At 42.2% G+C, this 16,449-nt stretch overlaps 1 protein-coding gene across 10 annotated transcripts in view; it reads right to left on the reverse strand.

Moving 5' to 3' along the window:
- Nucleotides 1-1,211: 1,211 nt before the first annotated feature.
- POGZ (pogo transposable element derived with ZNF domain) overlaps nt 1,212-16,449 on the reverse strand; it is a 60,216-nt gene continuing 44,978 nt past the window's right edge. For 7 of the 10 annotated variants that reach the window (XM_073322694.2, XM_073322688.2, XM_073322691.2 and 4 more), the window contains 9 exons: nt 14,479-14,579; nt 13,297-13,452; nt 11,758-11,892; nt 11,274-11,446; nt 10,500-10,640; nt 9,615-9,674; nt 6,221-6,333; nt 5,253-5,277; nt 1,212-5,147 (listed from right to left, as the gene is read on the reverse strand). In XM_073322694.2, coding sequence (XP_073178795.2) covers nt 3,578-5,147; nt 5,253-5,277; nt 6,221-6,333; nt 9,615-9,674; nt 10,500-10,640; nt 11,274-11,446; nt 11,758-11,892; nt 13,297-13,452; nt 14,479-14,579 — 2,474 coding nt within the window. In that variant the 3' untranslated portion in view covers nt 1,212-3,577. The remainder of the gene's footprint in view (nt 5,148-5,252; nt 5,278-6,220; nt 6,334-9,614; nt 9,675-10,499; nt 10,641-11,273; nt 11,447-11,757; nt 11,893-13,296; nt 13,453-14,478; nt 14,580-16,449) is intronic. The other 3 variants (XM_073322695.2, XM_073322689.2, XM_073322686.2) reach the window with 1 other exon arrangement.

Genomic DNA, 16,449 nt, shown 5'->3' on the forward strand with positions numbered 1-16,449 from the left:
AGTTTTGCAACTTATTACATAAGCACTCTGCAAAGCGTTAGTATAGCATCAGTTTGGAATGACTTGGCATGACTGTAAGCTTGGCAAAATTAAGAGCTACATGGTTGTAGGCATGAACAGCCTTTCAATTTATCTTGAAGCTGAACTGCAATGCATTTCAGAAAAATATCAACATTTAGTCATTTAATAGAGGTGCACGCTTAGAGTTGTGACAACTACTCAAACAACATGGGCAGCCCCAACAGCCTGGAATACCAACAACTGATGGAGAAAACGGGCCATGCATTTGTATCATGATAGGTAAGAACTTTTAGCTCACCTTTTAATCCAATCCCAGGTGCAATGAAAACACAATTTTTAATAACACCATATAGATTCATAGATACTAAGGTCAGAAGGGACCATTATGATCATCTAGTCGGACCTCCTGCACAATGCAGGCCACAAAATCTCACCCACCCACTCCTCCGAAAAACCTCTCACCTATGTCTGAGCTACTGAAGTCCTCAAATCGTGGTTTAAAGACTTCAAGGAGCAGACAATCCTCCAGCAAGTGACCCATGCTACAGAAGAAGGCGAAAAACCTCCAGGGCCTCTTCCAATCTGCCCTGGAGGAAAATGGAGCAAGTGCTAAATGACATCAGCTAAGTAATAACACAGGGCTCCAACCTTTCCTCACAAGTAATTCCAGAAGGGTAAAACATCCATGGGACCATCAGTTTCATTGCTGACTACTGTGCCTATTGCCCCCCTATTTAAGCACTACCCAGGAAAATTAGACTTGCAAAGACTACTCACAAGTGAGTGTTTTATGAGCAGGCTTGTACTTAAAGCATATTAAGTAATCCAATGTCCTTGTCCTGAGAGGCAGATACTTCATATCTTCTCCATGGTGCAGATTGGAAAAACTTGATACCAAGAGGTTACGGATTTCAAGTTTTCAAACAGTTGCTTTAAGTTGAACAGGGATTTGGATGCCTAACTTTAGACTCCTGTGACTTGGCCAGGGCTACATAATATCAACGCGGAGCCAGGATTAGAACTTGAGTTGCTAGCTCCCAAGCTTGCGCTCTGGTCATGGGCCTAATGCTTTACTGACCATTTGTAAACAGTAAAAACAAACTACCTTTGCTATTTAGCTTATAGCTGTCTTAAGAAACAAAAAGATATTACCTCCAAAGAGTTAAAATACCAGTTCATTCAGTTAAATAGATGGTCTGACACATTTATACTTTCACAAATGATTATGTATATGGCTGGTCTTCGACAGTCTTACAGCTCTTACCATTCACTGGTTTAACCAGAGGTCCTGCTTACATCAAATTCTAAAAGGACTTGGATGAAGCCCTTGAAAGAGAACCTCACCTCAACAGTGATTACAGTGAAGGAACTAAAACCATTTGAAATTAGGAGTTTTAAAGAGTTCTGTAATCAAATGGCCTCATCATAATAGTAGGTGACAGTAGGATACAACTTGGTATGAACATCATACAAAAAACTGCCCATAGCACACATGCTCTTAAGACAATCGTACAAGCACTTAGAGATAAGATGCCTCCACTTTTTTGGAATCGCAGGTTGTGTGTCTAGCCAGCTAATACATTAGGAGGATAGTAAAGAATGCAGCTACATGTAGCTAAAATACTGAATAGTCTGCTTAAACCGGGCTCTCTCTTTGCAACTGATTTAGCCTTGAAATTATAATATATGACTGCTGCTTAAGTTTCATTTGAAAAGGGTGCATTTATCAGCATCTATGAGGTAAAAACTTAACTTTAAGCTGTAGTTTAAGAATGCAGAGGTTGCCAAATAAAGATGAAATGCAATATATTTATACAGTACAATATAAATATGTATTTATGCTTTTCAGACTTTTTTTTAAAACCCCTTGAAGTCACGACAACAGGCTGTCCCACTTAACCTACTGTAGTTAACATATGGCAGTTAGGGGCCAAACTCTGCTAAAGTCACATTGATTTTATGGAGGGTTGCACAGGTACAAGTGAGGGCAGAATCAGGCTCTAAGTGTTAACTACATGTAAAGCCATTTCATTACTATCCCATCTCTGGCTTTTTTCCAGACACACTGAGCTACTGAGTCCCTTCCCAAGCAGAGGATTTGTGTACAAACGGAATCAAATCAGGAATTGGTCATGTCAAAGAAAAAACTTCATCAGCTTCACATTTTTTGCAGAGTTCAGAGGAGCAAGAGAATTAATATAGGATAATATGTACTTTTCTATCAAAGTCACAAGAGTTAAATAGTTCTCCATAATAAAAACACATATTTATAAATCCATTTCCCTGGTTTTATTAAATGTTCCACTTATGTACACTTTAAAGATGAACCATTTACAGGTTTGCACATGCTGCCTCCTGCTTTCCTTGGGTAATAGGGAAGGTTCTCAAAAACCTCTACGGAAACAGAAAGGTGCAGGTGCTTCTGATTTTTGTATGTCAAAATGCTTTCAGTTTATACCATAATACATACAATTAAAAAACCCTCAAACATGCAAATTGTAGAAAAATTTAAGCTGGCAGTGAAAAATAAAAACAAACGTCTTCCTTTTGTGCACATCACAGTTTGTTTCATTAAATCAGATTTTCTAATTCTAAGGAACGTAGTGTCTGATGCCACTGGTTAAAGCAGGTTTATCAACTACTAGTAGTTTAAAAAGGTCGTTTAATGGTCCATATAGTTTTAGCTCCCATCTATTGTACAGGAAGATCAAGACAGGCTTGTCTTGTCTCTTCCGTCATGTACCCTCTGTCAGTAATTCTTTGGAGCAAGGTGGGTGGGTGTCAGATGGTTTCCTGGGTGGCGGAATGAAACCATCACACACAGTGTCCTCCAGTTGTCATGAAGTCTACTCAAAAACGAGAGGCTGGCTTTAACAATGTACCTAACTCCCTAAATGTAGATCTCAGTTCAACCCCAGTTCAAATACTAATGGCTCCTAAGAACCGTTGCTGGCATTGAACAGGCAAAATTCTATCGCTTGTGTTTTACCCTGTGTCAAGATTCACAAGCAAAGTCATTGCTCTTCTTTTCTTTTTTAAAAAAGAAACAAAAACCCAAATCTTAATGGCCAATAATAGAAGGTTTCACACATTAAAGCAATAATTCATATCTAAAGTTACTACAGAAACCTAAATCTCTGGGTCAAGTGTTTAAAAAAAAAAAAAAAAAATCTGTGTTAAGACAACCAAAAGATTTATATACTGGTTCATTAGCTACATTTTTTTTTCCTTTCTTTAGAAATGGTCACATTGACGATGTAGTATAATTCAAAACATTTTTGCACAATAAAACAGAAAACTATAATACAGTGAGGTAAAGAAAACGCAAAAATATTCACCCACAATATAGCTTCAGAAAATACCAACACAGTGATTTCTTTTTTTTCTTTTTTAAAAAAAAGCACAAAACTTATAAATGAACAGCATAAATGGCTATTAATCTGAGTGATCACCTACAAATTTCCTAATCCCACAAATCCACAGGGAAGTGTAATGGTCTCATCCAACATTTATTTAAAAAATAACCCTTTCTGGATCATGATTCTCAGATTAGTGCTCAGATTTCCATCAGATCCAAATCAGCATCTTCAAAGCCATAGAAGGATTCAGTCTCGCTTTCCCCTTCAAAGAGCTGGTGGAGGATTTCTGGGTCTGTAGATTCTTCGGCACGGGTCCTATCCTGGAATCCAACTTCTTCGTCCTGCAGCTCATCGCTCAGCTTCAGTTGCTCCTCCAGAGAGGCAATCAGCTCCTCCTGCATGTCGGCATTGCGTGTGGGAGAGTTGGCCGTGCCATCGGGGCCCGGCAGCACGCTAGCCACCAGGAAGGACTGCTGCACGAGTTCAGGACAGTCGCCAATGACCTCCAGAACCTCCGCCAGCCAGCATAAAACCAGCTGGAGAAGAATGTCCGAGTCGCATGTGGAGTCCGCCATTTCCTTGGCTTGCTCTTTCCACTTTTTATGCAAGAAGTTTTTCACAGTCCTTTTTATGCACACATCTAGGGGTTGGATTTTGGAGCTGCAGCCAGCAGGGACTACGGCTGGCAGAGTGCTGGATGCATTCAGTAAGGAAAGTACCTCTTCAGACAGATGTGTTCGGTGGCAATCCAGCACCAGCATGCCCTTGCTGTTCTGGCACTCTGTGTGCTTCTGCCACACTCTAGAAGACCACAGCTCCATGATTTCGTCATCGCTGTACCCATTCTCCTTTGCTTCCAATATAATAGACTCCGGCACGTTGGCAGGCTGCTCTACATGACCCCTGTAGAACACCAGAGTTGGCAAAATGCTGCCATCAGCTAAGATAGCGAGGACAACGTCGCACCAGGGCTCCCCGGTCCCCACTGTCTGCAATGCATTCTCTTTCCTGTCGTCGCTGCTCAGTACCTCCACATCAAGGAAAAGAGAGATCTCATCAATGGCTGCGATCATGGAGAGTGGCAGGTCCTGGGTGTGGATCTGCCGTTGCACAAACTCAATGAAGCAGCTGGCATTTTCGTCTACGTCTTTGGGGAGAGGGTGAGCCACTGCTCTGCGGGTGTGCATGCTGAGGTTGTGCCTGAGCATGAACCTCACCGCCCATTCGTAGGAGATCTTGAAGCCTCCCTCAAGGGACCGGCCAATCTTGGTTGCCTTCTGAAAGAGAGTCTCCTCGTTCACAGGCAGCTGCTGCTCTCTTTGTGTGAGGACCCACTCTGCTAGCTTCTCTTCAGCCTCTAAGCTGAGGTACTTGCCCTCTGACAAAGATGCTAAGTTGTCTTCTTGGAAAGCTTGAAACCTTCGCAGCCAGCGCCTGATACGCCTCTGAGGATTCCTGAAGTGCTCTGCTGCCTGTTCAGTGTTGCAGCACAAGGCAAACAGTACGACACGAAGCTTTTTCACGGACAGTTGTTCCTTTTTGCTTACAGGTTCGGGCTCTTTTGCTGGCTGTTCTTCTTCTTGATCATCAATATTTAAGCACTCTTCCTCCTGACTAACCGCAGGTCTCTTATATGCCTCTAGCACCGCTTCAGGCTCCATCTCATCCTTCTCAGCTAACAAAGGCTTTGTTTTCACAGTAGCAGCTTTACTTGGGGGATAGGTGGAGTATATATTCTTCATGCTTCCGTCATGGGGCTGGCTGTGCCTTGAAGGGAGAGAACACAGAGAACCAGCTTAAAACAAGAAAAACAAAAACAGGGAACAAAAACTAGAAGAGTATTTGGCAGATGAGAGATGTCAGACAGTTTACCTTGAATGTGAAATCCAAGTGGGCCCTGAAAAAGGAAATATTTGGAGGTTAGTTTGCAAACAGAAAGTGAATCATCAAGACAGACAACAACAACAAAAATCATTTTTCTAAGATGATGATCTTGTACCTCTACAGCGTCAGTCATCCTGAAGGATCTCAACACAATTTGCAAACACTTTATATGTGTAATTTCACACCCATAGAGTAATCATTGTATCCAACACTGAAATGCAGCCACCTCTGGGTTGATGCACAGCAGCTAACAATGCACAGTAACACTAGACAATGACCATTAAAACCAGCAGAGAAATACTGTATTCATTTGAATCCACAGGAGGAATACAGTTAGGCCGGATATAGGCCAGTAAACTGGAATTTGCCCAGTCCACTGGAGGTAACTCCTTCCTTTAGCAAAATGTAATAGGGATATTTAATGTTAAGCGTCTAGGATGCAAGTTTTAAGACCCATCCAAACTTGTAATTTCAGCAGCAGCACAATGCCTCTTAGCCTCTCACTGGTTCAATAGTGTCTCAGAGGAAGAGTAACTTACTAACAGCATTCATGCAGCCCCTGGATGAGTCCCACAGCCATATAGCTGTAACTATATGCAAAAAAGGAAAGGAGATATTAAACCAACCCCTCAAACCTCCAGAATAGACAGACTCTCTCATTCTGTTATGAAGGGTCCACAACACTACACATCTACCTACAAGTCCTATGGCCTGGGTTATACAGCAGGTCAGACTAGCTGATCACAGTGGTTGCTTCTGACCTTCTAATCTATGAATCTACTCTATGTTTTACATCTAAATAGCATGGAAAGCTAGAGGAATTATAGGCCAAATTCATCCCAAATAGATACACCAGGGAAGCATCTGGCCCATAGTCTATAAATAATGCATTATGCCGAACATTACTATTATGCTACAGTATAATGTGACATTTCTGCTTCATCTCAAAATCTTACCTCGGAAAATGATGTTACTGAACTCATGTGATGGGTTGAAGACCAGATGCTTGGCCATTGCATCACCTTCAGATGTTGCAAAAAGACAGGAGGCACAGGCCAACTTTACCCCACTAGGAGGGGGAAGAGAAAAGAAGTATATAATAACACAGCATCACAACAAACATATGCATTTCATATAAAGCAGCAACCATTAAAAAAAAGATCTGGAAAGTTCTCATGGAGACTAAAGAGGCTATAAAAACAGAAAACTTAGTTGAAATCCCCCATTCATATTACCTCCTTATTGACTGGGTACATGTCACCTCGGGATGGGATTCAGAGATAAAATTTCTAGACACCATTACTGACTGCTTCTTGGAGCAGCTAGTCCTGGAACCCACAAGGGGAGAAGCAATTCTTGATTTAGTTCTAAGTGGAAGACTGGATCTGGTCCAAGAGGCAAATATAGCTGAACCACTTGGCAATATCGACCACAATGTGTAATTAAATTTACATCCTTGTAGGGAAGAAAATACCTAAGAAATCCACCACAGTAGCACTTAACCTCAAAAAGGGGAAATACACAAAAATGAGGCGGCTAGTTAAATGGAAATTAAAAGAAACAGTCACAAAAGTGAAATGTGTGCAAGCTGCATGGAAATTTTTTTAAAACACACCATAATAGAGGCTCAAACTAAATGTATCCCTGCTCCCAAAAAACAGTAAGAGGACCAGAAAAAAACCCACCATGGCTAAACAACAGAGTAAAAGAGGCGGTTAAAGACAAAAAGACATCTTTTAAAAACTGAAAGTCAACTCCTAGTGAAGAAAACAGAAAGGAACATACATCCTTGCAAGTCAAGCATAATTAGGCAGGTCAAAAAAGAATTTGAAGAACAACTAGCAAAAGACAAGAACTAAAAGTAAAAAAAATTTTTAAAGTACATCAGAAGCAGGAAGCTAGCCAAACAATCAGCAGGGCCACTGGACAACTGAGGTGCTAAAGATGCACTCAAGAAAGACAAGGTCACTGATGAGAAGCTAAATGAATTCTCTGCATCGGTCTTCACTGGAGAGGATGTAAGGGAGATACCCACACCTGAGCCATTTGTTTTAGATGACAAATCTGAGGAACTGTCCCAGATTGAGGTGTCAGTAGAGGAGGTTTTGGAACAAATACTTTAAAAAGAAATAAGTCACCAGGACCAGATTTCTGAGGGAGCTCAAATATGAAATTGCAGAACTACTAATTATGATATGTAACCTATCATTTAAATCAACCTCTGTGCCAGATGAGTGGTGGAGAGCTAATGTGATGCCAATTTTTAAAAAAGACGCCAGAGCCAATTCTGGCAATTACAGTCTGGAAAGCCTAACTTCAGTACCAGCAAAATAGTTTAAACTACAGTAAAGAACAGAATTATCAGACACATAGATGAACATGATACGTTGGGGAAGAGCCAATACAGCTTTTGTAAAGGGAAATCATGCCTCACCAATCTATCAGACTTCTTTGGGGACGGGGTCAACAAACATATGGACAAGGGTGATCTAGTGTACATAGTGTACTTTGCCTTTCAGAAAGCCTTTGACAAGGTCCCTCATCAAAGGCTCTTAAGCAAAGTAAGCAGTCATGGGAAAAAGAGGCAAGTTCCTCTCCTGGATCAGTGACTGGTTAAAAGATAGAAAACAAAGAGTAGAACTAAATTATCAGTTTTCACAGTGGAGAAAGGTAAACAGCAAGGTCCCCCAAAGATCCATACTGGGACTAGTGCTGTTTAACAGTCACAAATTATTAGGAAAAAAAGGTAAAACAGCGAGTTGGCAAAATTTTCAGATGATACAAAATTACTCCAGACAGTTAGGTCCAAAGCAGACTGCAAAGAGTTACAAAGTGACCTCACAAAACTGGGTGACTGGGCAATAAAATGGCAGATGATATTCAATGTTGATAAATGCAAAGTAATGCACACTGGAAGACATAATTCCAAGTATACATACAAAATGATGGTGTCTAAATTAGCTGTTACCACACAAGAAATCAATCTTGGGAGTTATCGTGGATAGTTCTCTGAAAACATCTCTTCAATGTGCGCCAGTCAAAAAACCTAACAGAATGCTGGGAACCATCAGAAAACGGGTAGATAGTAAGACAAAAAATATCATAATACCACCATATATAAAAACATGGTATGCCCATACTTTGAATACTGCGTGCAGTTATGGTCATCCCATCTCATAAAAGATAGATTAGAATTGGAAAAAGTACACAGAAGGGAAACGAAAATTATTAGGGGGATGGTACAGCTTTCATGTGAGGAGAGATTAAAAAGACAGGACTGTTCAGCCTGGAAAAGAGACAACTGAGGGGAGATATGATAGAGGTTTAGAAAATCATGAATGGTGTGGAGAAAGCGAGTAAGGATGTGTTATTCACCCCTCCACATAACACAAGAACCAGGGGTCAGTAATAGGCAGCAGGTTTAAAACAAGCATAAGGAAGTACTTCTTCACATACCACGCAGTCAACCTGGGGAAGTCACTGCCAGGGGATGTGGTAAAGGCCAAAAGTATAACTGAATTAAAAAAAGAATTAGATAAAGTTCCTGGAGGATAGATCCATCGATGGCTATTAACTAAGAGGGTCAGGGATGCAATCTCATGCTTTGGGTGTCTTAAAAGAAGCTGGGACTGGATGACAGGGTGTGGATCACTCATAAAGTGCCTTGTTCTGTTCACTCCTTCTGAAGCTTCTGGCACTGGCCACTATTGGAAGACAGGATACTGGTCTGGGACAGATAGTTGATCTGACCTAGTATGGCCATTCTTATGACCAAATTCTGCCTTCAACTGCATAAGTGCATTTCCCATTATGTGCCACATGAAATTAGCTCACACTAAGGCTATGTCTACACTACTGCGGTAAGTCAGCCTATGCTATGCAACTCCAGCTACGTGAATAATGTAGCTGGAGTTGACATAACTTAGGTCAAGTTACCGCGGGGTCTACACTGCAGGGGGTCGACGGGAGAAACTCTCGCATCGACTTACCTTACTCTTCTCGTTGAGGGTAGAGTACAGGGGTCGACTGGAGAGCAATCTGCTGTCGATTTGGCGGGTCTTCACTAGACCCACTAAATTGACTGCCAGAGGATCGATCTCAGAGCCTCGATCCAGGCTGTAGTGTAGACCTGCCCTAAGAAGTCATTAGGAGTTGCAGGTTATCCAGGGTAAAGTAAGACCCAGGATCTTGTGCTCTGTTTAAACACCTTTTTGCTATTACAGAAAAAATATATTGGATCTTCTTGAGAAAGTGGATAATTACAGAAGATGGCAGAGTTAGAAGATCAGAAAATAAATCACTTTAGATGGTTAGAAAATTAAAATAAGATGTAATCAAGTTTGGCATTACCAGGCAGTATAGTTTTTAAACAAAGCCAAGTATTTTGGACTCTTCCGAGGAACGTGGTTGCTGTAAGATAAAAAAACAAACATATTTACTAGAGGCTCAGGATTATTCTGCATATTTAGGCCAGACAAAAAATCATGCACACTTATTCAGAGAAACCTGATCCTATTATAGAACCATTCTGTTGTAAGTTTCCCTATCTTTCAATTAAGGTTTCAGGGGAATGGGATTCCTATCCCTGATTAAACTGCTTGACCCTGGCTCTGGGGGCAACTGTGCTGCATCCATCCATTGTTTTCCAGGATCTGTAGGCTTGTGCGATTAACTACATCTTTCAATGAACTATATACTTGAACCTGTTTTAGGAGCAAGACAGCAATATCCCTGCTCTGAAACCCACACCTCTCAGCTATTTTCACCAGGTGGCAGTTAATGACAGTTCTCACCTAGTAATGTTATTTGTCACAGTCACTGATGCTCAAGAACTTGGAGAGGTTTTTAGGCCCAATGGTCTAGAGCAGGATCACCAAATCCTGATTCTGAATGGGGAGAGCAGCTGCAAAAGTTAGACGGGGTATTTCTAAGTGGCTGACAAATTAAAAGGAGTCGGGGTACGTGTGTCTGTGCATGTCCCTTATGTGAACTGAAATCCACTGAGATTAATCCTCATCCAGCATTTGCCCTCAACTGTTCGCTCAAATCATTTAGGTATATAAAGAAACCCATTACCAACCATTGTACCATCGATACAAATGACATGCCCTATAACCCACTTCTAGTGAACTGGAACTTACTGATGCCCCAGTAAAGGAGAATGTCAATCTAAGGGGGAGGGAGTTCCAGTGTATTAGAGAGGTTTGCTTTTCTAGAGAGCCCTTTTACACCTACTTGATCATATGGTTGGCATAAGCTCTGGAGCAGCAAGTGCTATAACGACACAGCGAACAGTGGACGTAGGTAGGAAAGTGGTTTGGGAAATCTGGGATTTCGAAGCTGCACTCCAAGCACGTCTGCCTCCCCAGAACACTCCTGCAGATGAAAGGGGACACTCATCAGTGGCTGTACAGGTACCTTGTGGAGTTACAATTTCTGTTACTACAAACCCTGTCAGGCTGGCAGACACAAAAGACAAAGCTAACCAGCAAACAGTGAAGACTATCATTGACAGAGGCAAACTTCCAGAAAAAATTGCAGTCAAAATAATCTCTCCTCTGACCTATACTTTCAGCCCTAGCTACATAGATTGTCTTAGCGTTAGGCTTTAGTTTCACCATTTGTGACACCTCGTTAAGGAATCACTCTCTTATGCCATGTACTCAAATACAGTGGACTGCCCTAACAAGAAAAATTAAGGCTGCAGTGTGGGACCTCTAAGGGAGACAGGCTGAGAGGGGGAAGAGAAAGAGGGAGGCTCCTCTGGGCTCTCTACAGGGAAAACCCCACAAAAGAGAAAATTTAAAAAAAAAAAATTGTTTAAATCATTTGACTTAATCCTGGTCTTGTGGAAAGCTGGCTTCTCCTGGCATGATAGTTCTTCCTGGCAGTGGACAAGCCGAAACTGCACAGTGCCGAGGAGCAGACTGCCATCAATGGTGGCATAACATAGCTGACTGCATTTTCTTTAACAACCTTTTAGTTTGAAACTTAACAAGAAGTTCTGACATTTTCTTGACTGCTCTCTTCTGGATGTTCCTCTGGACAGGTGGGTACAGGAAGATGGGCTGGGGGTCCGTAGAAGTCGTCAGTGGAGTGGCTTCCTGCAAGGTGCCCTGTGGCGCATCAGACGAAGATACTGGCACTGTCCGCGGCTGTCCTCTAGATGCTCTAATTGTAACCTGCAGCAAATGATAGATACCTCAGCTTTGCATATCTTAAGACACGTGCTGCCCCACTCCTGATCTCTGCTCCTCAGTTTTGCAATGGTCTGCTCAACTTAACATGGAATGGCAGGTGGAATCAATCTGTTCCAACAGGTGGAGATCTGAAGTGATGCACATTCTGCAAACACCTGTTTTATGGCATCTACTAAAAACTGGTAGAAAAATGCTGCTGGAATTTTTAGGAGGTACATATTGATACTGTTGATATACTTCTGAGAAAATGTAGGAGGAGGAGCAAGGGCTGCTGTTTAGCTTGGATCCCTTACCTTGGTTCCAGGTTTCAGTCCTTCTAGCTGCTTCGGCTTTCGGAAAGTTTTGTGGTGCTGCAGCTTGTGTTCAATTTTATCCTTGGCGAATAGGAATTGCAGCCGACACTTGTTACAGTGATAAACACTCTTCTTCTAAAGCAAAATAAAAAAGGAATTTTTAATTTTGGAGAGTGGAGGCAAAAAGGGAAGGTTCTTGGGTGGTTTATTTTATTTATTTAAAGAAACCAAAACAATGGCTTCTCTTTCTTTTATTCCCTTGACCTCAAGTCCAGCCAAGTTTAGGTGCCATTTAAAAATGCTGTACTAAAAATAGCTACTGGTGGTGTTTGTTCCATTTCCAGTGGGTAACGTGTCCACATCATAAAATCACCTTCACCCCAGCAATTGGTCCCTTTATCAGCAGAGGCACCAAGAACTGCAGGGTCAAGAAAAATGAACTCTTCTCTTTCTCCTAGAGGGGGTTTTCTCCAAGTCACGGCTGAGGCACACTGGCAGAGTAGCACATGGAAGCTGCTTGCCTTTCCAATGCCTACCCTATACCTGTTCTGTGGGTAAACTAAGGGCTTCCAGGGTTGTCAATCTGCTACCTGCCAAAAGCACTAACTTTATATAATTTATAAGTACGCTTAGAACTACTCACACTTAAAAGAGGTCACCATTCTAGGCAACAGATATGGAAACAGAGCTTCCCAACAGCTGTACAAAACGTGGTCTGTGGGATGGAATTTATTTTCTGGAATCTGAACTTTTCACCCAGAAGGATAAAGGGCTGATATCACCCACCAACAATCTTTGTTAATTACGAAGTGGAAACAAATACCAACACGGAAAACACAGGATATTTGTGCTAATCATAGCTGAGGTAAGAGGCGTGTGTGTGTGTGTGTGTGTGTGTGTGTGAGTGTGTGTGTGTGTGTGTGAGTGTGAGATGAAGTGGGCACATCGCCTGTTTCAGGCCCCGATTCAGCTTTAAGCATGTGCTCCATTCCCAACGAAGTCTCTGTGAAAAGGAGTACTTGTGGCACCTTAGAGACTAACCAATTTATCTGAGCATGAGCTTTCGTGAGCTACAGCTCACTTCATCGGATGCATACTGTGGAAACTGCAGAAGACATTATATACACAGAGACCATGAAACAATACCTCCTCCCACCCCACTCTCCTGCTGGTAATAGATAAGCTATTACCAGCAGGAGAGTGAGTTTGTGTGTGTGTGCAACATGATTATCATACACATTGTAAGGAGAGTGATCACTTTAGACAAGCTATTACCAGCAGGAGAGTGGGGTGGGAGGAGGTATTGTTTCATGGTCTCTGTGTATATAATGTCTTCTGCAGTTTCCACAGTATGCATCCGATGAAGTGAGCTGTAGCTCACGAAAGCTCATGCTCAAATAAATTGGTTAGTCTCTAAGGTGCCACAAGTACTCCTTTTCTTTTTGCGAATACAGACTAACACGGCTGTTACTCTGAAATCTGTGAGAAGTGAAACATTTTAACCAAAGCGTTGCGAAGAATATAAACCTAACTCCGTACTTGGGTTACCTGGTGCCTCATGAAATGCTGCTGGAAGGCATTGCCATTCTTAAAGACTTTCAGGCAATAAGGACAGAGCAGGTGCCGTGTGTCCTCATGGATCATTCGGAAATGGCTATCCACTTCAGAGTAAAGCGACGAACGATACTGACAGACCTGGGGAAGGACAAATGCAAACAATTAACATGGAAGTAATCTAGGAATTTATATCACATCTATCACTGTAGTATATGGTTACTTTCACTGAAGCATCTAAGCAGCTGCTAACCTACACCCCCTTTAAGTTACTGAATGAACTTATCTGAAGTAAGCAGAAAGGGAGATCTAACAGGAAGTGAGACCTAACAGTGAGTGATCTCTATCAGGTAAAAATGGGGCTGGTCAATCTAGGTAGATTCTTATATGGCAACCATAATCATGGTTCCTGAGCACCTGAGGAGTAATGAGCTCTGAAAGGAAGTAAATCTTATGCAGTCTTCATCACTCAGAATAGAGGGCTACAAGAAGAGAGAGATATCTTGGGGCGTCGGGGGGAACATCAGGGTTTACTGGGGGATACCCATAAAGAATAAAAATAAGCTACTTAGATTTTTTTGAAGAGACTACATACTCTTAAAATTAATAGTTCTGAGAACAGATCTCTCCTGAGAATTCTGTTCTTTCAGATGGTTATAAAATTAGCAGTTAATGACACTATCCATCCAATCTAAAAAGAAGAAAGGGAGTAACAGTGCAAACAGGAATAATAGGTAGTTACTGAAAAGCAAGTCACAGTATGTCAGATAGAACAATTCACTCAGGCCCTATGTCACACTGAAAGAAGTTGCATTTTAGAAGTTTCTTATTCTTCTCCTTTTCTCATTGGATAGGCAGCAGTGGGGCCAATTTATGAAGGGTAGCATCTTGAGAGTGGATGCAAGCACTGATCTCAGGGTTAGACAGCAACTAGGGATGTAGTGAGTGAGTGACAGAGCCTTATCTCCTCCTCTAGAGTGACAGCTTCTCTTTCCTGAAAAGGCACCCATCTCCAGGCCCTCAATGCAAACTACTAGTGTCTGCTCCCTCAGCACTGACTCCAGTGGGACTAATCACCTACTTAAATGCTTTGCTGGAAAGTTCCAGACCTCCTCCTGGACTTCACAGAAACAGTCTAAAGCACAGAGTTTAAAATGTGTGTAATACCTGACAAACGTAGGGCATTTCTCCAGGCTTGTGGGTATCCTTCATATGCTGCAAGAACATTGGTTCACTCTCAAATGCCCATTCACAAATCTTGCACTTCGCTGTAACAGGAAGGAAAAGCAAAGTAACAGTTAAAACCCACACAACACAAAGGTTGCAGTGAAGGACTTTGAAATCAGATAATATAATCCCTTTGAAGGAAGCAAAATATTACTTGTTCTCACCTCTTGGATCTGGGGCATGTGATTTAAATATATCTATCTATATCTACTCTCAGCATCTTCTGGAAGGCATCACCAAAACCAACTGAGCAAGGAGTAAAACTGAGTCATCAAAGAACATGGAAAAGCTCCATTTCCTTTGGCCCAGGCCAATGCTGCACTGTTTCCAAAAGTACATTTTTGATCAGATTAGTTTATCATTATCTGAAGTCTATTTGGTAACCCCTATGTGAAATGAATTTGGAAGGTCACAACTAAGCTTGGAATAACAGAGACTTGGTGGGGTAACTCACATGACTGGAGCACTGTCATGGATGGGTATAAACTGTTTAGGAAGGACTGGTGGGAGAGAATAGGTGGAGGAGTTGCACTGTATGTAAGGGAGCAGTATGATTGCTCAGAGCTTCCAATAGGAAACTGGAGAAAAGTCTGTTGAGAGTCTTTGGGTTAAGTTTAGAAGCAACAGCAACAAGGGTGATGTCATGGTGGTCGTCTGCTATAGACCAGGAGAATGAGGTAGAGGAGGCTTTCTTCAGACAACTAACAGTAGTTTCCAGATCACAGGCCCTGGTTTCTCATGGGGGACTTCAATCTCCCTAACATCTGCTGGGAGAGCAATAGAGCAGCGCACAGTTTTTAGAGAGTGCTGGGGACTTCCTGGTGCAAGTGCTGGAGGAACCAACTAGGGGCCGTGCTCCTCTTGACCTGCTGCTTGCAAATAGGGAAGAATTGGTAAGGGAAGTAGAATTGGGTGGCAATCTGGGCAGCCCTGACCATGAGATGGTCGAGTTCAGGATCCTGACAAAAGGAAGAAAGGAGAGTAGCATAATACATACTTTGGACTTCAGAAAAGCATACTTTGACTCCCTCAGGGATCCCCTGGAAGGTTAATATGAGGGAAAAGGAGTCCAGGAGAGCTGGCTGTATTTTAAAGAAGCCTTACTGAGGGCGCAGAAACAAGCCATCCTGATGTGCAGAAAGAATAGCAAATATGGCAGACGACCAGCTTGGCTTAACAGAGAAATCTTCATTGAGCTTAAAAACAAAAAGGAAGCTTACAAGAAGTGGAAATTTGGACAGATGACTAGGGAGGAGTATAAAAATATTGCTCAAGCATGCAGTTGGAGTGGCAGCTAGCAAGGGATATCAAGGGTAACAAGAAAGGTTTCTACAGGAATGTTAGCAACAAGAAGGAGTCAGGGAAAGTGTGGGACCCTTACTGAATGGGGGAGGCAATCTAGTGGCAGATGATGTGGAAAAGGCTGAAGTATTCAATGCTTTTTTTGCCTCGGTCTTCACAGACAAGGTCAGCTCCCAGACGGCTGCATTGAGCAGCACAGTATGGGGAGGAGGTGAGCAGCCCTCAGTGGTGAAAGAACAGGTTAAGGACTATTTAGAAAAGCTGGACATGCACAAGTCCATGGAACTGGATGCAATGCATCCAAGGGTGCTGAGGGAGTTGGCTGATGTGACTGCAGAGCCATTGGCCATTATCTCTGAAAACTCGTGGCGACTGGGGGAGGTCCTGGATGACTGGAAAAAGGCAAATATAGTGCCCATCTTTAAAAAAAAAGGAAGAAGGAGAATCTGGGGAACTACAGATCAGTCAGCCTCACCTCAGTCCCTGGAAAAATCATGGAGCAAGTCCACAAGGAATCCATTTTGAACCACTTGGAGGAGAGGAAGGTGATCAGGAATAGTCAACATGGATTCACCAAAGGAAAGTCATGCCTGACCAACCCGATTGCCT

Source organism: Lepidochelys kempii, chromosome 24 (assembly GCF_965140285.1).
Source record: "Lepidochelys kempii isolate rLepKem1 chromosome 24, rLepKem1.hap1, whole genome shotgun sequence".
NCBI lineage: Eukaryota > Metazoa > Chordata > Testudines > Cheloniidae > Lepidochelys > Lepidochelys kempii.